A 20,651-nucleotide genomic window follows, 5' to 3' on the forward strand; every position below is an offset into this window, starting at 1 on the left:
TAGTGAAGGTAATGAATAGGCGAAAAACCAAAATGTTATTTCTTTTCCCATGCCATCAGAATTCGCAAGAATATTACGTCACGCAACCTCAGAGAAACTGTATGGTAAAAACAGCTTAGACAAAGTACAAATACACACACTCGAATCTTGAGTTGAGGCCAAGATGACCTCGGAGGACGAAGTGGACGAAGACCATGACCTGGCCCAGAAGTCCACTCTAGCCCCCTTGGAACCTTTTTTGGCTCAGTTGAACACCCTGCCCGATTTGCCCGGGGATGGAGTGGGTGTGACACGATTAGATTTGTCTGGATTGAAATTAACCTTGTTTCCCCAAGAGATCTGTCAATATCCCAATTTGACTCATTTGAACCTCTCCGACAACCTGATCGAGGTCATTCCGGACCAAGGATCCCAACCCTTGAGCTGTCTGGATCAATTGGTCGAGATCAACCTGAGTGGAAATCGATTAATCGCTTTGCCGAGCTGGTTTAACCGCTTGCCCCGACTTCGAAAGCTAGATATCAGCTCTAATCCCTTGGGTCAATCAGGATTCCAAGCCTTGGATCCGAAAGTTTTTGGTCAGCGGCAATCCCGTCGACTTCAGCGCTTAAATCTGTCTCAATGCGCTTTGACGTCCCTCCCACCGGTTGTGGGCGGGCTTCGAGACCTGGAAGAGTTGACTTTGGGTCGTCCAGATTACCGGAGTCAACCTGATATCTGCGACAATCTTTTTCATAGCTTGGATCAGACCGTACTTCAATTCAAGTTTCTGATCCGGGTTTCGGCCCCCAATGTTCATTTATCGGATTTGCCGGATGAAATCTGCCGCTTATCTCATTTGCGGGCCCTAGATCTGAGTCATAACTTGCTCTATTGGCTCCCGCCTAGTTTGATTCAGTTATCAAACCTAGAGGAGCTCCATTTGTCCCATAATAACATCGAATCGTTGCCCTATCAATTTGAGACGCTTCGGAACTTGAGTCAAGTGTATTTAGCTTGGAACTCATTGACTTGGATCACTCAAGACATTGGCGACATGAAGGCGTCCCTCAAGGTCTTGGATTTGTATCAGAATCAGTTGGATCGCGATGGAACTAATGGATTGGGTAACTTAGATCTGGACCAATTGGATCTGGCTGGCAATGACTTGAGTCTCGCAGAGATCCGCGATGAGTTGCGCATCAAGCAATACCCGGAGTTGGAACAGTCTCTCCGAAATGCACTCAACTCCCAAGACGAGTCACGTATTTCCATGCCAGAACGTATTGACCGATCAGATCTAGGTCAAAAAGTATCAGAAGAGTTGGACTATTCCCATCCAGAGGTATCCGAAGAGGATGAAGAGGACGATGTCGAGATAAATATCAGTGACCAGGGTTATTGTGAGGACGATGGGAATCAAAGCGAGACTTGGTCCGAGCCGTCCAAATCTCGAGCTAGCCAAGCTCAAGGGAATTTGTATCACTTTAAAGAAGGTCTCGCCTCGTTATCGTCAACTCCGGATTCCAAAGAAGATTGGGACGCCCATTGCGGTTACCCCAAGGTCAAAACGACTCCAGTCTTTTACAATTTTGAAGACATGAGTCACCATTGTTTGGGAAAGCTCGACTTTTGTCCCTCTGATTTGCATGCCAAAAAGATTCCCTGGCATCAAAAAGGCCGCCGTCGACGGCCCAATTTTGAATTTGTCAGAAAGCTCTCGGAATTGGCAATTGGAACAAGACACAACCCACACCAAAGAAGAAATGCCGGAGGCCCATCACCTTCTCAATTGTATCTTCCAGTGGATCTTGAACAGTTTGCCGATGCTGAATAACATATGAATCCATATCTTCTACGTTGCTGAGTCAGTATTAATAATTTTAACGAGCATTCAAATCTTTAGCGTTTACCTTTCAGACATGGATCAGGGATCAAAATGAGTCGTGGCACCATTATTTTCCGTCAAGTGCTTCAACAGACCGTTTCGCGCAGGCAATCAGTGTTGCAATCCTCTAGAATCCCACAATTCCATCCGCATCAATTTCCAGCCTTTAAACTTGGCCCAATTCGCCTGCTGTCCGTCCAGAAACCCTTCAATTTTGACAAAGAAGCCGAGGAGACCCTCGAGTCTTTGGGGGACAAATTCGAGGACCTTTTGGACTCTAACCCGTCCATGGTCGGATCGGATGTGTCCTTATCGAACGGTGTTCTAACCGTAGAAACTCCTGAACACGGCACCTACGTCATCAATAAACAAGGTCCCAATCAGCAGATCTGGCTGTCCTCACCGCTGAGCGGTCCTGCCCGATTCGATTACATCGACGGTCAGTGGATCTACAAGCACACCAACGAGAGTCTCCATCAGTTGTTGAATCGCGAGATCGGCGAGACCATCTTGCAGATCGATAACGCCAATTTCCACGAGTGCCACAATGGAAGCTCTTAAACAGTTCGGTCTTTTTCGACGACTCCTCCTCACTCGGTGTTTTCCCAAATTATGTCGCCATGAGTCTTCCGATGCCGCCCAACGCATCCGGAACGTGGGCATCATGGCTCACATCGACGCCGGAAAGACCACGACCACCGAGCGAATGCTTTACTATGCGGGCTACACGAGTCATTTGGGCGAGGTCCATGATGGTGATACCGTCATGGACTACATGGAACAAGAACGGGATCGTGGGATCACAATCTCATCAGCGGCCATCACCTTTCCTTGGAACGATCATCAAGTGAATCTGATCGACACACCGGGACACGTGGATTTTACAATTGAGGTGGAACGAGCTCTCCGCGTTTTGGATGGGGGCGTGGTGGTGCTGGATGGATCCGCCGGGGTCGAGGCCCAAACCATGACCGTTTGGAGGCAAGCCCAGAGAAATGGCGTGCCTCGAATTGCGTTCATCAATAAGATGGACAAGCCCAATTGTGATTGGGATTTGTCGCTTCAGTCCATTCAGAAGCGGCTCAATCGAAGACCGCTGTTGATACAGAAGCCCATAGGCCAAGGCAAATCGTTCACGGGTCTGTTGGATTTGGTCGAGAAATCTGCATTGATTTGGGACTCGTCTTCGAGTGAGAAATTCGGTCGCAACTACAGGGTGATTTCCTTCGATTCCCCGGAATGTCCGAGGGATTGGAGTGAGGAAGGTCGTCAAGGCCATATGGACTTGATTGGCCACTTAAGTGACGGACACCCCGACATTGCCGAGAGAGTGCTCATGGACGAATCTATTTCCAATCAATTGCTCAAAACATCCTTGAGGGCAGAAGTGCTCAATCCGGAGAGCCAAAATCTTGTGACGTTATGCGGCAGTGCCTACAAAAATATCGGAGTCCAACCCCTCATGAATGGGATCGTCGATTACCTCCCCTCCCCTAAAGACATTCGATATCCGTTTCTCAAGATATACGGGTCACATTTCTGTGGCCTCGTATTCAAGATCATCCACGATCCGAATAAAGGTGCTCTCAACTTTGTGCGGGTTTATCAAGGCCGCTTGGAAGAGGGGGCCTCTATCTACAATATGACCCGAGGCACTTCTGAAAAGGTCACCCAACTCATGGTTGCGTTTGCCGACGATTTCAAGGCTGTGAGTGCGGTGGAAGCAGGCAATATCGCTGTGATTGGCGGTCTCCGGGATACTTTCACGGGTGATACCCTCGTTCCCAGCTCCTCCAAAGCTAGAAACGTGGTACAAGAATGGGAAAAGAATCCGCGTGGATTGGTATCGCCATATCTCTCTGGAATCTCCGTGCCCAATCCCGTGTTTTATTGCTCCATCGAGCCGATCGCTGTCAGATATCAGACCGCGTTGGAGAAGGCCTTGGCCAATCTAGTTCGAGAGGATCCCAGTCTTCATGTCAACCTGAGCAAAGAGACTGGCCAAACCGTGCTCAGTGGGATGGGTGAGCTTCATCTAGAAATCATCCGGGATCGGATTCTCAAGGAGTACAAAGTTGAAACCGATCTGGGCGAGCTCATGATCGCTTATCGAGAAACGCCCACCACTAGCTTAAGGCAAACGGTCAATTATGCGAAGAAGATTTACGACACAAACATCGCTATTCAGATCGATCTCTCGCTTAACGTGGGTGCCCCCAACGAAATCCAACCTTCCTCATTCAAGTTCTCCAAAACTAAAGATGACTCCACTCAATTGGAGACCCTCAAGGCTTTCCAAATCAAGGCTATCTGGAAGGGCTACAACGACGGGATTGAATTGGGCCCAATCTTGGGCTACCCGGTATTGAACTCGTGTTTCACACTGCATTCGGTGGAGCTTTGCCGTGAAGCCACGCCTCCCCTCATCTCTGCCGCCATGGGCTATGCTATGAATCAGTTGATGAAGGAGGCGTCCATGGTGCTGTTAGAGCCTATAATGCGGCTAGATGTGACCGTGGAAAAAGAAGCCATGGCTGTTTTGAATCAGGATATTCTCCGAAGACGTGGAACTATCGAAGACACAGATTTGTTGGGCGAACTCAATAGCATGACTGCTTTTGCTCCATTAGCCGAATTGCGCGGCTATTCAAATCACGTGCGAACAATCACATCCGGGAAAGCCTTTTTCGGCATGGAATTTAGCCATTATGAAGGCATGACCGAGGCCAATCAGCGAAAAGCCATTGAAGATGTGACTGGATTTGCGCCCATGTAGAAAATGTATAGTTTCTTTAAAATAGAAAAAACCCCTTCAAAGCTTATCGAGATCCTCCTGTGATTTTGGATCGCCTTATATTGCAGATCATGTTCAAATTCAATTTCAACCAATCCGACCAGGATTTGCCACAGGTTTTAAAAAAGACAGAGCCAACTACGAAAATCGATTGGCTGGAATCAAAGGTCCATTCCATCCCCAAGGAGTCCGAATCTCGAGATTTCCCGAGCTTGAATATCCCGATCTCCAAGGACCTAACTCTCAAAGTGATCCAAAGTCATGAGATTTCTGCCCAACTGATCGAGAGCAATGACAATCTAACCAGTGTTCTCGGTGAAAGTGATCTTCAACCCGGCGTTTACGAAGGGGGTCTGAAGATCTGGGAGTGTTCAGAGGACCTAGCCAAGTATTTAGAGAGAGATCTCCCTGCTGATTTATCTTCCTTTCGAGTGCTTGAACTCGGTTGTGGAGCCGCTTTACCTGGACTCGTGTGCTTACGAAGGGGAGCGCACGTAGATTTCCAGGATTACAATCCCGAGGTTCTCGATCACGTCACTATTCCCAATTACCTATTGAACCGGGATAAATCGAGGGACATCAATTCAACATTTTTGTCCGGAGATTGGGATGCTGTGCGGGCCAGTTTAACTAAGGACTCTTGCACATATGATCTGATTTTGGCCTCGGAAACCATCTACAATCCGGACAACTACGCCAAGCTCATTCGAACGTTTCGCGACTTATTATCCAAAGACTCGAAAAGCTCGGTGTTGTTGGCAGCCAAAACGCATTATTTTGGTGTAGGAGGCGGGACACGACAGTTTGAGGAAGAGTTGACCAGAACCGGAGACTGGGATATCCAGAATGTGTCTAAAACCCATGATGGAGTTCAAAGAGAGATCATTAGAATATCGAGGAAATAATAAAGTTCATTTCCCTTTCATTTTAGACAGTCATAAGCTGTTTTATGGTACAGAGTGAAAAATGCAAGAAGATACAAAAGCGGCGATTAAGTTAAGTGTAAAGTACGGTACAAAATGGTAGGAAGGAAGGTACAATTTGTGACCAAAAGTTAAGGCCGAGAACCGTTTTGCATAGGCCAGAGATTCCGTTATCAAATTAGGGGTAGTCATTTTGTTTGTTTTTTTCATTTCAGGACAAGGCACATACTCCTGGTGGTTTCGCAGGTTGGATTCGATAGGGAATTAGTGCCAGTACGGACAAGAGTTCATCTATCAAAAGAGTGAAGAAGGCGTAAAATACATTACATTGACGGGACAAACGCCATTTTGACAGGACTTTGAAGAAGTCTGTCCAAATTGAAGTATTTCATTGGTACATTACAGGACTTGGGACTTGGAAGATTTCAATGATCGGACGTGGCCAGACTGGCCAAGCTGGTCTGAGATTGTTGCTTGATCTGCTGCTGCATGGCGGCCACCATCTCCTGCATGCGTTTCAATTCCAGCTCCTTCTCCTGCAATTGCTTGTCTTTCTCGTCCGCCGTGTTCTTTCTTACGGGTGTGGGCGGGACAAATCCGCCGGGTTTCGAGGCCAGACGGTGGGAGCGATAGTTCTCGTAATGGACATCGTGGGTGACTTCTTGGAGATCTTGCATGTGCGTGATCAACATGGTACGCAACTTGACAAAGTCGCAATGCTTGGGATTCTCCACTTCGACCACACCCCATGGATACTGTCGTCCTCGGATCTTCTTACCGCCCACTTCGACCATGGCATTGGCTCCCACCACGGCAAAGGGCATGGATTGTCGGAGATCGTCCACTTGTTGCTTGAAGTCCTCATCCTCGTCACTGAAACAATGAAGTGGTGAAGTGGACCAGAGATGATTTTTTTCCTCCTCGATTTCTGGATCATTACCTGTCGCAATCGGGGAGACTGTAGATCTTGATCCCGTTCTCCTTGATCTCTTTCAAGATGATGCCTTTAAGCCGGTTGACTTCGTCACGACTCAAGCAATCGGATTTGGCAATGACGGGCACGATATTGACCTTGTCCGAGAGTTGCTTCATGACCTCGATATCCAAGGGGCGGAGACCATGGCCGTAGGGGCTGATGAAGAAGAAGCAACAATGAACTCGATTGTCAATGATGTTCTTTCGGTTCAGGCCACTTTCGTCACGGAGGTAGCTGAAAGATGATCGTGACAATTTGATTGATTTATCCTCAAATGAGATCTAGTCCCAAGTAAAAATCGGATATAAGAGCAGATTTGGGGCCGTGAATTTCAGCTCCTATATCCGATGTGCTCTTATATCCGATGCTCCAGAGGCAAAACTGATGACAGAAAACATATATTTAATCTATATTTTGTTAAGTAGTTTTACGGTCAAAACAAAATGCAACCATAAAAATCGAGGAAATATATTCAAAAAGCAAGGAGGGCAGTGTGTTGGCCGTGTGTTTACGCACCAAATACGTAGTCAATTTGTCACAGAATTACATACTGGCTGTGATGTTTGAAAAAAAAATTCAAGAGTTTTCCAAAGGAAGCACGTTTGATGTGTGTGTGTATCCGATGTGGCCCAAAATTTTGTGCTCTCATATCCGATGCTACTTTACTATACTTTACTATATAATTTGATTCGGGGATTCACAATCCTGCTATTATATCCGATTTTTACTGTACTTCCATCGTCAGATAGTTTTCTGGATCGGTTGGCCTTTTTCAAGTCCTGTTTACTCTTTTATTAATTTTTTTAGGTCCAGTTTCAATCTCGATCATTTTGACGTATTTTAGCAATCAACTTTCCAACAACGGTTAAAATTCACGTCGTCTAGGAGGGAGTGGCTGCCACTCATATTTTTGGTAGACATATGCATGCAGCGGTTGATCAATTTCTCAACATTCATCCCACGCCATATTTGTTAGAAGAATGATTAACACATACATGAAATTCAAGCAGGTATGTAAGCTATCATTAGCTAATTATTTCGCCATGAGCTCAAATTTCTTGAATTGACATGGCCATGATTACCGCTCGTATTGCTCATCGATGTATCGATTGATCTCCAGGAAGCTCCCTCCGTTATCGATAGCGTCTCCGAATCCAGGCGTGTCCACCACGGTCAGTCGCAATTTCACTCCGCGCTCCTCGATCTCGACCGTGGACGCGTCCAATTGCATCGTCTTCTTGGCAATCTTCTCGGCCGCCGACGGGACCAAGCGATCCGGATACAAATCCGTCAGGAAGAGGCTGTTAATCAAAGTGGATTTGCCCAAACCCGACTCGCCCACCACCATCAACGTGAACTCGAATCCCTTCTTGACCGACTTCCGATGGACCTGATTGGGCAGGTTGGCAAAGCCCACGTAACCGGGCGTGTCGTGGGACGGAAACGCCGCCTTCAATTCCGACACAGACATTGTGGATCCAGGGTGGGCGGGGCTGGAATACAGGGGGAACACGGGTCAATGCCCGGTAATCCGATACAGGGTGGGGCGTCGTAGAGCGAGAGAGAGGAGAAAGACAGACAGACAGTTGGGCCCTGGATCAAGGCGGGGAATCTCAGAACTAATTTCCCTTCTTAGGATCTTAACATAAACAAAGAGGGTGACGAGCTTTTATTTACGTTTTAGTGGAACCCATGGGTTTGACAAAGAGATCAAGAATGCACACCTCGTTTATGATCAGTTGAATTACATTTTGTACATTGGCTTGTGTTTACTCCGTGATTGGACAAATACTTGCAGTACAAAAGAGAGGAGACGTGGTGACTTTAGTAGTTAACCAGCTTTCAGGAGTGAGAGAGGTCTCCTGATTCGATTCTCTGACCTTTCTCCCAAGGAAACATTTAGACGCTAATCACAACATGATAATCACAGACAGAGAGCCAATCTAATTCCGTACACGACACTGAAACATGCTAATCAGAAGAATTGAACGGTATGGTGGCCAGTTTTGCTGACCAGGCGATGTTCACTCCAACAGCTATAGCACCCATACCCATACCCATCAATAAAAAATACTTCCAGGCGCATTATGAAAATCAGTTCCATGTGAAAGAAAATCTGCATTTTGATTGGGATATAGTAGATTGTCATAACAATATCTACTGGGCAGTAGTAACGAAATTACAAGTAATGAAATAACAATTAATTTGGTCCATTTTTAGGAAAAGGAACTGTAATCCTATTACAAGTTAAAATGTTGGAATTGCAATAACTTAAAACCCCAAAATTTACTCATTACTTGTTCCTTTTTTCACGCTCCAGAGTGGTATTTAACTTTTCATTTCTGTCTTGGCAACTGAGGAAACATAAAGCTTTCAGGCAACCTTAACAGATATTTTCATATATCCTAAAACAGGTAGCTCAAGGCTTTATAACAACAAATGTGTATGCGGTTTCAAATCTTGTTATAAAACTATATTTCTTATTCTTATACGGAATTCCTTCCCGTTCCTGGGAATGGAATTCCCAGCAGTTGAAGAGTTACCATCAGCGCCAGGGTTTGAACCCTTGATACCTGGATGGAGAGAAGATTCTTGCCTTGTTCCCCTTTGACTGCTTCATTCTATGTCTATTCAAATCATATTGAACTAAAAGACCTGAGTTAAACAAAATTTTCCTTCAATATGTTGCACCAAATTTCTCAGCTTGCAAAATTCACAAAACTGGAGTTGCAATGTAGCCTTATTTATGATACCTTGACTTTCTTTGGATTTGAATTCTTCACCCTAAATATATTCATATTGACTTTTCAAATATGTCTTTTGCCTCTCAAGTTTGAATTTTCAAAAAGGAGTAAGGCATGTTTTCCCATGCAATTGATATTGTTCAAGTAGTTGAAATGTAGAAGCAAAATAATATTTTTCTTTCACCCATATCCAAATCCTTAGCCAAATGAGCATGACCAAGAATGGGAGTAATGCATTGCTAACTTACATACATCTATACAACACATTGATTAATATTACTCTTCAATATTGGAGTCAAAATGATAAAGCTTTTAGAAAGAAGGTTCCACAAGACTCTCTAGATCACATCTCATCCTGGTTTTGGATTCAAAGCTGGAGACCTCAGAGGCCCCTTTCTCATCACTAATGAATGGAAAACAAATAAATATTATCAACGCCCATTAGCACAACATGTTGGCTGGAAATTTATAAATTTAGAACTCTTTGAAAAAGAATAGAACCATTGATTTAGCAAAGTAGGGTTTTAATGTGGCAAAAAAAACCGAAACATTGGTCATTTAAAATTTTAGCAAAAGTAATTGTAACAAGTAATGCATTGCTTTTTTTTGGTGATTACCGGTTGTGTAACAAATAACTCTTTTTGGCCAATGTCATTGCAACTGTAATCCATTCCTTTTTTTTTTTTTTTGAGGAATGACCAATGTCCTGAACATCTATGATAAACATCATCTGGTTGCATGAGCATTAGATGAAATATAAATGTCTCCTATGACCACAAAATACTCAATAACTGAATAAAAATCTTATGTGTTTCAGGTATAAATGGGACAATGCAAACCTTTTCAAGCCTAACATTTTGCGACAATCTCTTGTGAAATCTAGCATAGGGGTAATAAGGAGGGTTTTTTTGCATTCAGGCAATCATCAAGTTTACAGTGCACAAGGGATCTGGTGACATTGGTTTGAAATTTATGTACTAGTTTGAAAGATTTTTTCTTCTGTCCCCAAGTATGATGCATATAAGATTCTAATTGCAATTGATTCTGTATCTGCCACCAAAATGTCATATTGTAGTAACATTTTTGGACAAAATCATTGACTGGAATATCTGAAACTTTGACCTTGAAAATCAAGATTTCCGTTCCGTTTGAAATTCTTGCCTGTTTTGCCTTGTGAGAACTTATGTATTGACATTTTTCCATGTAATCACCCTCTTTATCAATGCATTTATTAATCCTCTTCTTCCGTGACACATATGCGGTTTTGAAGTCATCTTCTGATAGAAGTTTCCTTGCTGCCGCATTCTAGACTAGGCTTTTTGTATCCCCAATCATAATCTTCCAAGCAACGAGTGATTTGACCTTTGGGAGCAGAAATAAGTCTCATGGGGGCCTAGTCTAGGCTATAGGTTGGATGTGGGATGTCGCAATTTGCAGGGAAGAATATCAATGGGTATACAGTCAACCTTGTCTGGAATTCGGCAGTAAGGAAAAATCGATCAGAAGATGACTTCAAAACAGCAAATTTGCCATGGATGAAGCGGAATAACAAATGTATTGATTAAGAGGGTGATTATGTGGAAAAATGTCCATAAATAAGTTTTCGCCCCCGCATCCGCATTTTGGAGTTATTTCGATATTCTGATTTTAGAATGGGCACACCTTGTAAGGCCGCTGAACTCTAATACATCTGTAGTTCATACTATAATCTTTCTCTCTTGAGTGAAAAGGTTATCTTAATTTCTCCCTTCCATCAGTTAATATTATTACCCATGATATGATGAAATTGTTGGAAAAGACTTGCTTGGCTACTTTTATCACCGTAGCATGTAGATGGGTTTCAATTGTATCAAATCTGAATGATTCAGCCATTTTGGCGTCACTGCCAATATCTCAGAAAGTATCAAGCTTACATCAGTCTCATCACTAGTTTCAAACCACTCTTTGAAAGTCCTCAACTTCTAACCCTGAGCTAAAGAAAACATGCTTTCGGCGCACGCCTTCAATTCAGGGGTTCAAGGGGTGAAAGGCAACAGAATGCACGGAATGCACGCCCGATATAAATCAGCTGTGGTCGAGCAGCTGACCCACCAAATGGCGACCAACCAGTCCCAAGAGTTTAGCTAGTACATTGATGGAATCAAATACGTTTGCCAAAAAAGTCACGGGAGTTGGTGAAATAGGCTGATCCCATTGTCATGTAAAAACTCAGATTTGAGCTTAGGACTACCCCTAAAAGGACACAACTAAAAGCAGCGCTAAATAGCGAATAACGGGTTTCTGAAATAAAACCGGCCCAAATGTAAAACAAATTCTTTCTCGGGCTCCTTCATTGATCAATTTGCAGCCCTCAAATATTCGTAGGGTTTATGTAGGCGTTGATCCAATAGCAGGATTTAAGTCAGACTTGGACAAGTTTTTGACTAAAATTTCGGATCAACCTTATATTCAAGGATTAGCCAGATCAGCCAACTCCAATTCGTTGGTCAATCAAATAACACATATAAATAAAAGTCAAGTAAAATGAATAACATTCTCGTCTTGAACTGCTGGGATTCCAATCCCGGTAGCGGTAAGGAAGTCCGCAAAAAAAAAAATGCCAATTTGGCACCTCAGTTTGGCAACCTCCCGTGACTTTTTGAGCTAACTTGATTGATCTCATGGGGAACAAGTAGCGAGTGGCTAAGCAGTGGCTAGCTAGCTAGCACTCGAAGCACGGAAGCAGGCATGATGTTCGTAAATCAGCTCAAGAGACAAGTGAGTCAGGGAGACCTTGAAGTGACATCACGCCGCCAGGATCGAGTCAGCCACTTGCCAATCCGGGGGATCTGATCATGACACGCCTCCAATAATAGACCTGAAAAACCCTCGACTTATCGACTGACTCGCATCATGTTCCGCAGTTCCAGTCAAACGTTGTCCCGCTCATGGCTTCAACGGGCATCGCCGCGGCACTCGCCCCGACCCAAGACGGCTGTCACTCCCGGTCGCGGTCAGGCCACGGGCCCATCGGCGCCATCCCCAGCCAAAAGTGGGAGTGGTAAGGTCTGGATTGGACTGACATTATCCTCGTTGGCCGTCGTCGGCGGGGGCGTGGCCTATGCCGGCCAAGATGCGGATTTTCGACGTCTAGCCGAAGAAACTGTACCGGGCGCGTCGAGCTTGTTGTCTCTAGCCTTGGGCCAGCCGGACACGCCCAATCAGGTTGGATCGGCCCAGGTGAAGCCCTCGTTACCCGTGACCACCACGCCCCCGAGTAAGAAACGCTCGATCCCCCCCGTATCCGAGGTCAAACCTAAGACAGAGACCACGGGGGTGGCCGCCCCACCCGCTCCGCCTTTGGAGAAACCCAGTTTTTTGAATGAGAAACCCCCGCCGGAGGCACCTGCCCCTCCGATTGAACCCGCTAAACCGCCCCAGCCACCGCCCCCGCCCCCGGCCGAAAACGCTCCCGAACCAGCGGTAGCTGAGCCCCCTGCCCCTCAGGCTGGGGCTATTAAGGCTGCACCGGCGGTGACGCGTGAGGTTCCGCCCGAAGCGCCCGTGGACCGTGAGTCGGTGCGGGTAGGCCAAGACCTTCACCGCCGGTTGGGCCTGCTTCGGGAGGAAATGGAATCCGAAATGAAGCACCAATTAAAGCGTCAATCCGAGGCTCACACTGATCATTTGACCGATGCCCTGGACGTGCAAAGACGGGAGCTCACCCGGACTTTTGTGCGCGAATTAGACGAGACCCTGGAATCCGCCACGCTCAAGCAACGTGAGGAGTTAGCCGGCATCGTGGGACATTTGAAGGGCTTACAAATGGCTTTGGAGGCCCGATCTAGCATGGACATGGCGGCCTTAGAGGCCCAGGAGCTGTGGTTGGCCTGTTCGTCCTTGGAAGCCGCCCTTAATGATAGTCAGTGGTTGGCCGAAGTTCGTCCCTTGAAGCGCGAACTGGATTACATCAAGGACTTGCTGAAAACGGGCGTAGCTGATGAGTATGTCAAGACCGTTATGGACGCCATTCCCGCGCCCGTGGCTGATCGGGGCGTGTTCACCGAGAGCTCTATTCGAGAACGGTTTCTCCGCGTGGAGACCATGGCCAAACGCACGGCTCTGATGGGCGAAGAGGGCGGCTCCATGGTCACCTATCTGCTGAGCTATTTGCAAAGCTTGTTCATCCTCAGTCCCGCCACCACCAGCATGCCCAGCAAGTTCAACGAGGTCCAGGTGGACGACCTGAGCACGTTTGATATCGTCTGGTTGGCTCGAGCCGCATTGGATCGCGGCGACTTGGAGCAGGCCGTGAAATACATGAACTTGTTGCAGGGCCAACCCAAATTGGTAGCCCAAGATTGGATCCATGAGGCCCGCATCTTGCTGGAAACCAAGCAAGCCTCGCGGGCCTTGATCCTCCATGCAGCGGCCATTGGCGTGGAGGCTTTGCCCCAAAGACCCAAATAGACCTCGCCAGGCGGAATTCTGGAGGCCCAAATACAATTAAAAATAGTGATCCATTTGGACATAACATCTCCTCCAATCGGCTCGTCACATTCAGGCGTTATCAATAAAGGATTAAATTTATCAAGATGTTAGATACCCGAGCCAAACTAATAGTTCCATCGGGTTGGTTGAGGTGTTGGTGCAATACGTCGTGGCATGCCGGAGCCTGGCCCAAAATATAGCTTATCTTTATTGTCACGCATAAAACCTAAAATATTGTAACTTTCAGACTAAATTCTAGTCAAAACAACCTCACCTGGCTCAAAGAAACCTTCCTAAAACATTACTATCAAATCAGATTTTAATTCCTAGAGATTAGGTTCATCATTTTGTTAGGTTGTATGGAAAATGGCTAGGGTAGAATTTAAAACAGTGCCCGGATCACTGGTTCATTAAAAACAGCGTCAATATTCAAAGATGTCACAGTGACGACCCGACTCGTGCCCGTGATGCTATAAATGCCCAAGCTGTATTGCTAAAAGTCAATCTTGAACCTTTAAAAATGCCGACTTTGAAGGTTCAAAAAGCACCAGGTTATTCTTTTCTTTTTTGGGGGGAATAACCCAGCTATCATCCTCTTATCAGTTTGTTTAAAGTTTTCCAAAAATTACTTGGAGATATGTATATACACAACACAGCCACCCTATGCCGTGCCATCCATGAGAATTCTCAAAGTCACCCTGTTGAACTTTCGATTGCCAAGAGCTCAAAACTTGAGAATCAGTCTGATCTCTCTAGAGGGCTTGTCAGTTGTCACTCTAGTCTAATCTGAGGATCTGAGTGATCTCTGGTGAACTCAAGAAACGGTGGTCATTTGTCTCAAGTCCAAGCCGGTCCAAGTCGAAGCTCAAGTTGCCGAGCCCTGCGTTCAGGATACACCTCTCTTTGGACCTCCCACCGTCCCATCCATCCCTCCATCCCTCACACGTCCAAGATGCCCTCGGCGGCCGATCTGTACCACTCGGTCATCAACGACGTCATCGCCAACGTGCGCGATTCCTTCATGGACGAATCCGTGGACGAGAACGTGCTCCAGGAGCTCAAGCAACTCTGGACTACCAAGCTCGACCAGAGCAAGACTATCGAACCGCCCGCCCGTAGTCAAGAGAGTCTGTTGGACGCCAAAATGGCTTCGGCTAGCGCCGCCGGAGGTCGGGGTGGGCCTGCCCCGCCGCCCGTCAATCAACGTATGCCCGCGGGAATGGCTGGAGCTCGAGGCGGCGCTCCGGGTGGAGCGGCCGGCGGTGGTTCAGTGGGCAGTCAACAATTGGTGATCACGGACCCGAGTCGCCTAGTTCCGGTGCAAATCACCATTCCGGCCCAGCCCAACAACCCCAGCTCTCAGCCACGCGCACTGACCGTGCAAGTCCCGGCCCACGCCCTTCAACAGTCTAGTAACACGTCAGCCTTGTTGCAAACCGTACTGACTCAGGCCATTACGCAGGCCTTGGCTTTGCCTGAAAGTCACGCCGCAGTCTTTCTCCAATCGCAAATTAATAACGCCTTCAAGTTGAGCTCGTAACCTTGTCAGACGGAGGGTGGGATATATATGGGACCTGCCATTGTGGTTTTTTTTTTTACATTCAGTATCATGAAAAAAGGGGCGGGCGCGGAGGCCGGCTCAATAAAGACGCGTGACTCGATCGGTACACAGATATATTTTTGGGTTCGGCAGAATCGAGGGGGGGGAGGGGGGGGTCGATCAAGGTAGACGGGTCTCGATCCTACTGAAGTTTACAGATAGGGGGGAGAGCGCCTCAATCCACCCGGAGGTCGGTCGAGACGCCGACACAACGGGTAGGTTTTGAGAGGACGATGATTAGGATGTGATGATGATATAATCATGTTCACTTGTGGGTGAAATGAGGAAAAATCCCGGTGGGAAAGAACGCCTCGGATTTCTCGATGATGTACTGGATGGGCGTGGCAATCCACACGAGCACGGTCTTGGCCACTGTGCCCATCGAATCCGGGTACTGATGGGTCAGCAAGGCCAAGAGGGCCGTGAAAGTACAGAGTCCGGCCGTGAACAGGATGAAGAATGGCAACTCCTTCTTCGGGTAAACGGACACCTTGTGAAAGATGGGCAAGAGCTCCTTATCCGCACACTCGGTACAACTCGGGTACGGGTAGAACAGATGGCCCTTCTCGAGCGGGTAGGGAATGAGTCGAAACGTGCCCTCCCACGTGCAATGTAGTAAATTCAGGGCACCGTCCACCCTTTTCCAATGCTGGAGATGAAAGAAAGAGTAGGAGATGGCCTCGGAGTCGCCGCGCTTGAGGATGTGCTCGGGCGGCAAGATGAGGCGCTTCATTTCCAGCAGATACTTGGGCACGTGCGGATTGAACTCGACGGCGCGGTGAATGGCCTCCACGGCCGACACCTCGGAGCCCGATAGCCCGCGCTTGCACGCCACGTCCGGCGAGAACTTGTCGGCCACGGAGCGGGCTTTCAGGAGGGCGGCTGTGTAGCAGATGGCGGCGGACTTGGGCAGCGAGAAGTCGTCGTATTTGGCCAACACGGCTTGGACATCCGCGTAGCTGCCCAATTCGAGTAGCGCTTCCAGGAGGTTCTCGTGGATGTTCAGGACGTTCATGATGGGGGGGACTTCTTTGGTGAGATCCTTGAACATTTTCACCGCCTACGGGTTAGACGGAAAACGTTGGTTCGTTTAGTTCATGAGAAAAATTGGTCATGGCAAGAAATTAAGGTATGGGACGATTAATCACGAGCTCATATTTGTCGTCCAGGATGGAAAGCGCAAGTCAAGTAGGAACACCGTTGCTTACTTAATTCAGGCCAATAACGTAACTCGGCCAAGTCCGAGTTGGGTTGGCAGTACAAATTTCTTGCAAAATTGCCTGCCCCTTAATGCCTCATGCAAGGAATTAGAAACGAAGGGGCTCAAAATTTCGTTCTGATACTTGCTTATCCAAGGAAAATAGAAATCACACTTTTTGACCCTTTGACATAAACAGGCCAAGAATATGTTTCAGACTACCCGGGTCATTCCTCTGGGAGAGTCTCGGTCTCACCTCTTTCAGCTTGCCCAGTTTCCTCGCACACATGGCCAATCGCCGTCTGATGTAGATCATGACGTTGGTGTCGCGACGATGCTGGGATTCTAACATGGAGTTCTGATGCTGGAGTTGCTGGGATCGCCGGTGATTCTGCTCGGCTATCCTGTACGCCTCCTTGAACTTGGATTCTGCTTCCAAGATGTCATGAGCCTCTTCTTCCGCCAGAAGGATGTAACCCGTGGCACAATCCGAATTCATGGCAATCGCTTCCTTGGCAGCCTTGATCCGAGTTTCAGGCACGCGTTCGCGCCAAGCTGTTTGCATCAATTCATACTCGGGTTTGCCTAAGAAGAATGACACATTTTGAACAGGTTTGGGAGGGGCACATTTCCGGCTACCCTGGCTTACCCGCATCAGCTTCACAAGTGAAAAAGGTCTGGTGGTCTTGAGCGGATAAGTTCATGTCGTAGTAGGTTAGGGGTTCTTTCTTCGTTTCGCTTTGAAAGCGTTGATACTCGGCGCCGCGGAATAGGTTCAGGGGATTTCGCCAGACTTTACACTCGGGCACGGGATTCGACCCGCCTCCACCCGGGCTACCCAAACCTCCAGTGGTAGCCAAGCCATTCTCATTGGCATCACCCCCGCCCAACCAAGGACTGATATGATTCAGACTCACTTGCTCGATGAACGAAGTGCCATAACTAGAATAATAAGCCCAAAGGCAGGCGTGAGTGACAGGATAAACGTTTTTGTCCACCGATTGGTTGGCGGTGCTCAATTGCCCGATTTGTGGCAAAATGTTGAAAGGTTTAGATAGAAATAGATTAGATAGAATATCGTGTTAGGTTGGGTTTGGCTGGGTTAGGTTCAATTTAAAAAAGTAGCACCGCCTACTAATCGGTGGAGAGAAACGTTGGATCGTGGCCAAAGGTAAATCTGATCTCGGTTTGTTCTTACCGTCGATAGTACCACCATTCGAAGATGAGGATCAGTCCCGAGATGAGGGAAGACGTGCCCGTTAAAGCCACATAGAATTTGGGCGTGAGGGTGGAGAGGAACATGGTCGCCATGCCCACGTTTTCACCAATCTTAAGCGGGCCTCGGAGATAATATAAGACGAACACGACCTGAAATCAGACACAACATGACGACATCGTAACAAGAGCTAGATCATGGGCGAATAAAAGTGCGTTAACATCAATCGGACTATGATAACTTTCAAAAATATGAACGCACATACGTACAGCGTGATACCAAAAATAGGCCCCCATTATTGCTATTGTAGCAACTAAAGCGAAAATTTACTTGAGCGGACCTAGGTGAAAAACTATTAAGGACCATCGAGACTTTCAAGTATGGCCGTGGAGTAAATTGAAGCATTTAGGCTTCGTTTTCAAGTCATTCAGATCATGTTTAAATTTCGAAGGGCTTGAAAAATACTGGATTTTACAAAGAAAAAATAATAGTTTAGATTGAAATTAGCTAGGTAAAGCATAGCTTATATGAGAACAAGGTACGTTAGATTAAATAGATTGAAGGTTGCCAACCTAAATTTTTGACTGGTCAATGAGGCTGGCCAGGTCAATGTGATCATGAATGGAATTCAAACTATGACGTTCGGACCCATCCCGCGTTTATAAATTCGGTGATAACCTGAATATACATCCACTTAACTTTGCGCGAGTTTCCTCCACGACCCTACTTGAAGACGTCCTGGATGATGCCAAGAGTGTTAGTCCAGGTCCGTTCAAATAAATGTTTACCACCAGAGTAATCATCGAAGATAGCAAACCAATTCATGGCGATCATTTACAAAAGTTTTTGAGAGCCATTCATGAAAGAGTCAGTTGAACTTACGAGGAGAAACCAGAATGCCCAGAGATACGTCCAAGACCAAACAATCCAATCTTTGAGCTTGCTCAGACACGACAAAACCATCTTCTGAGCACCAACCCAGAAGAACCAATCTTGCCACTCGATTCGCTCAGGGAAAACAACGAACAACAACAACAACAACGACCACTACTACTCAAAGCAACAACCATCGGACACATAATCAGAACCAACAATCGATCAATCCATTCACTTAACACGCCCAATCGATATCCGGAGATGATGGGTAGAGGCGGTTCACGGCTCGGCAATGCCTTGGGCGGGCTGACGATCCAAAATAGTTCACCCGGAAGGAGTGAGTGAGGCACCAGAAGAACCCAGTGAAACAGACAGAAGGAAGGAAGGAGAGAGCGAGAGAAGGTAGAATCCGACGACAAGCAAGCCAAAGGCGATCCACACGACGTCGACCAAGACCAGGCAGCCAATGGCAATAATGGCTGGGGGCTTTCTCTTTTTCTTTATTCGCCGCTCCGCGGCCTTCCTTTCCTTTCTGGACTTGCTGGCTTGGATCCGTCTAGTAGTGTGTGTGTATCGTCATGTACCTTATGGCCGTTAAACATCTTCCGTTTTTGGGTCAGCTGATATTTTGGTCCTTCGAGAAGAGAATAAAACCTAACCTAACCTAACCTTTCGGTTGCAAGGGCCTGGGGGCGCCTAGGCCGCGGCGCAAGCCTGCGGCAGCTCGGTTGCAAGGGCCTCGGAAACAGCGGTAGATTAGAGCTTAATTCTGCAATAAAAAAAAAAGATTCCGTGCAGCGAGATTCGAACTCACGCCAATCAAAATTCTGCTCAGGGTCACGCACACTGTACGTTTATGACAGTTGCAATTGACTGACAAACTTCGTGGCAACGTTTTTACTTAAAGCAGCTACATGTCGCGAGAGTGGCAACTGACCCAAAAATGGAAGACATGTAACGACCATACATGTACCTACTGTCTGTGACTCTGTGGTGGTCCTCTAGTAGTACTTGAATTGGTCCAAAGAGTAGTCTGCTCGAGAGATCTAGCCTAAAAGTAGAGAAGGGACAGTCACGAGGTTGCAGGGATGAGGATACTAAATATTGCGCTTTTTGGGTATTTGCCGCTTTTGCCAGTCATCTATGGTCCTCATTAGTGTAAGCTCATTTCCTTCAGTCAACTTCTGCTAGTTGATCTGTTTGATGTTGATGTTTTGAAATAGATACCATACCACTTTAGAGTTGGACCAAAAATATACTAATTCACGTGTTTGGTTCCTTGAATCGCCAAAATATGATAAAAAATGTGGAAAATACTACCCACAGAATTGAAAACGTCGAAATGTGTACTTTTTAAGGAAAATGGCCAAAATATTGAAAAAAAAATATTTTTATCGAAATTAAATGTTTTTACCCGCTCTATTCATTAGTAACACATGTGCTCAAGTGCATTGAAAATGAAGTCTTGTCAAAGATTGCATGTGAATCAAAGCTTTCATCAATGTGGTTTGATTTATGTAGATACAGTATTTTCATCATAGAAGACACATATCTTTTGCTAGGGCAGTGACAGTGTCTGAGTGATAATCCCTTTCAAGATGGGCAGTAACATGGTAAAAGCTCCCAAGGTGCGCAAATATATAGTAGAACAATCCTCTGTAACACATCTGTTGGAGCTGCACACAGTATAAATAAAGTGGCTGGATGCAAAGTCCAGTCAGTCACATTTGATCTTGATGAGTGTACACTTCATTTACCAAGACAGTGGAGAACACACCAAACACTTAGAACATGCAGAATTATTCATCTTTTTTTAAAAGACACTCAAACCTGGCAAACTCCACATTAAGGAGAAATGACTGGAAAAGGAGTCAATCTGAGAACCATTTGGCAATATCATCAACATAGCCCTGGCACTTAATCTTGGTACCTTTTCAAGATTAGATAGAAAGTGGGTTCACAAACCTTAAACTCACACACACTTTCT

At 46.4% G+C, this 20,651-nt stretch overlaps 8 protein-coding genes across 9 annotated transcripts; 6 read left to right on the forward strand and 2 right to left on the reverse strand.

Moving 5' to 3' along the window:
* The first annotated feature begins 96 nt into the window (after positions 1-96).
* Positions 97-1,900, forward strand: LOC131889705 (protein scribble homolog). Its single transcript, XM_059238867.1, has one exon. It carries the CDS (start codon positions 164-166, stop codon positions 1,814-1,816), a length of 1,653 nt encoding a protein of 550 aa, XP_059094850.1. The 5' UTR covers positions 97-163; the 3' UTR covers positions 1,817-1,900.
* Positions 1,873-2,428, forward strand: LOC131889708 (frataxin homolog, mitochondrial-like). Its single transcript, XM_059238872.1, has one exon. It carries the CDS (start codon positions 1,919-1,921, stop codon positions 2,426-2,428), a length of 510 nt encoding a protein of 169 aa, XP_059094855.1. The 5' UTR covers positions 1,873-1,918.
* On the forward strand, positions 2,415-4,730 carry LOC131889703 (ribosome-releasing factor 2, mitochondrial-like). Its single transcript, XM_059238866.1, has one exon. It carries the CDS (start codon positions 2,415-2,417, stop codon positions 4,641-4,643), a length of 2,229 nt encoding a protein of 742 aa, XP_059094849.1. The 3' UTR covers positions 4,644-4,730.
* Positions 4,731-4,732: 2 nt separating this feature from the next.
* On the forward strand, positions 4,733-5,586 carry LOC131889707 (histidine protein methyltransferase 1 homolog). Its single transcript, XM_059238871.1, has one exon. The coding sequence runs from the start codon at positions 4,733-4,735 to the stop codon at positions 5,564-5,566; it is 834 nt and encodes a 277-aa protein (XP_059094854.1). The 3' UTR covers positions 5,567-5,586.
* Positions 5,555-8,334, reverse strand: LOC131889706 (septin-1-like). Of its 2 annotated transcripts, none has more exons than XM_059238869.1 (4): positions 8,309-8,334; positions 7,643-8,053; positions 6,525-6,794; positions 5,555-6,457 (listed from the first exon to the last, which is right to left on the reverse strand). In XM_059238869.1, exons 1-4 carry the CDS (start codon positions 8,317-8,319, stop codon positions 6,010-6,012), a joined length of 1,140 nt encoding a protein of 379 aa, XP_059094852.1. In that variant the 5' UTR covers positions 8,320-8,334; the 3' UTR covers positions 5,555-6,009. The 2 variants fall into 2 exon arrangements, with proteins under 2 accessions (XP_059094852.1, XP_059094851.1); XM_059238868.1 differs by lacking the exon at positions 8,309-8,334 and adding an exon at positions 8,238-8,269.
* Positions 8,335-12,028: 3,694 nt separating this feature from the next.
* On the forward strand, positions 12,029-13,873 carry LOC131888208 (MICOS complex subunit Mic60-like). Its single transcript, XM_059237004.1, has one exon. The coding sequence runs from the start codon at positions 12,197-12,199 to the stop codon at positions 13,751-13,753; it is 1,557 nt and encodes a 518-aa protein (XP_059092987.1). The 5' UTR covers positions 12,029-12,196; the 3' UTR covers positions 13,754-13,873.
* A 596-nt stretch (positions 13,874-14,469) lies between these two features.
* On the forward strand, positions 14,470-15,435 carry LOC131888210 (transcription initiation factor IIA subunit 1-like). Its single transcript, XM_059237006.1, has one exon. The coding sequence runs from the start codon at positions 14,727-14,729 to the stop codon at positions 15,312-15,314; it is 588 nt and encodes a 195-aa protein (XP_059092989.1). The 5' UTR covers positions 14,470-14,726; the 3' UTR covers positions 15,315-15,435.
* Positions 15,432-19,237, reverse strand: LOC131888207 (protein ST7 homolog). Its single transcript, XM_059237003.1, has 5 exons — positions 18,671-19,237; positions 17,771-17,940; positions 17,222-17,514; positions 16,829-17,157; positions 15,432-16,434 (listed from the first exon to the last, which is right to left on the reverse strand). The coding sequence occupies exons 1-5, from the start codon at positions 18,749-18,751 to the stop codon at positions 15,640-15,642; spliced, it is 1,668 nt and encodes a 555-aa protein (XP_059092986.1). The 5' UTR covers positions 18,752-19,237; the 3' UTR covers positions 15,432-15,639.
* Positions 19,238-20,651: the final 1,414 nt, after the last annotated feature.

Source organism: Tigriopus californicus, chromosome 10, assembly GCF_007210705.1.
Source record: "Tigriopus californicus strain San Diego chromosome 10, Tcal_SD_v2.1, whole genome shotgun sequence".
Lineage (NCBI taxonomy): Eukaryota > Metazoa > Arthropoda > Copepoda > Harpacticoida > Harpacticidae > Tigriopus > Tigriopus californicus.

Bases quoted from the DNA above. Each gene is read 5' to 3' on its own strand.
- LOC131889705 (XM_059238867.1), top strand. From the start codon at position 164: ATGACCTCGGAGGACGAAGTGGACGAAGACCATGACCTGGCCCAGAAG.
- LOC131889708 (XM_059238872.1), top strand. From the start codon at position 1,919: ATGAGTCGTGGCACCATTATTTTCCGTCAAGTGCTTCAACAGACCGTT.
- LOC131889703 (XM_059238866.1), top strand. From the start codon at position 2,415: ATGGAAGCTCTTAAACAGTTCGGTCTTTTTCGACGACTCCTCCTCACT.
- LOC131889707 (XM_059238871.1), top strand. From the start codon at position 4,733: ATGTTCAAATTCAATTTCAACCAATCCGACCAGGATTTGCCACAGGTT.
- LOC131889706 (XM_059238868.1), bottom strand. The intron at 6,795-7,642 runs GTAATCATGGCC...ATCATCTTTCAG, and splicing joins ATCGATGAGCAATACGAGCG to CTACCTCCGTGACGAAAGTG. The intron at 6,458-6,524 runs GTAATGATCCAG...TCATTGTTTCAG, and splicing joins AGTCTCCCCGATTGCGACAG to TGACGAGGATGAGGACTTCA.
- LOC131888208 (XM_059237004.1), top strand. From the start codon at position 12,197: ATGTTCCGCAGTTCCAGTCAAACGTTGTCCCGCTCATGGCTTCAACGG.
- LOC131888210 (XM_059237006.1), top strand. From the start codon at position 14,727: ATGCCCTCGGCGGCCGATCTGTACCACTCGGTCATCAACGACGTCATC.
- LOC131888207 (XM_059237003.1), bottom strand. From the start codon at position 18,751: ATGGTTTTGTCGTGTCTGAGCAAGCTCAAAGATTGGATTGTTTGGTCT. The intron at 17,941-18,670 runs GTAAGTTCAACT...GTCTGATTTCAG, and splicing joins GGGCATTCTGGTTTCTCCTC to GTCGTGTTCGTCTTATATTA. The intron at 17,158-17,221 runs GTAAGCCAGGGT...CATTCTTCTTAG, and splicing joins CACTTGTGAAGCTGATGCGG to GCAAACCCGAGTATGAATTG.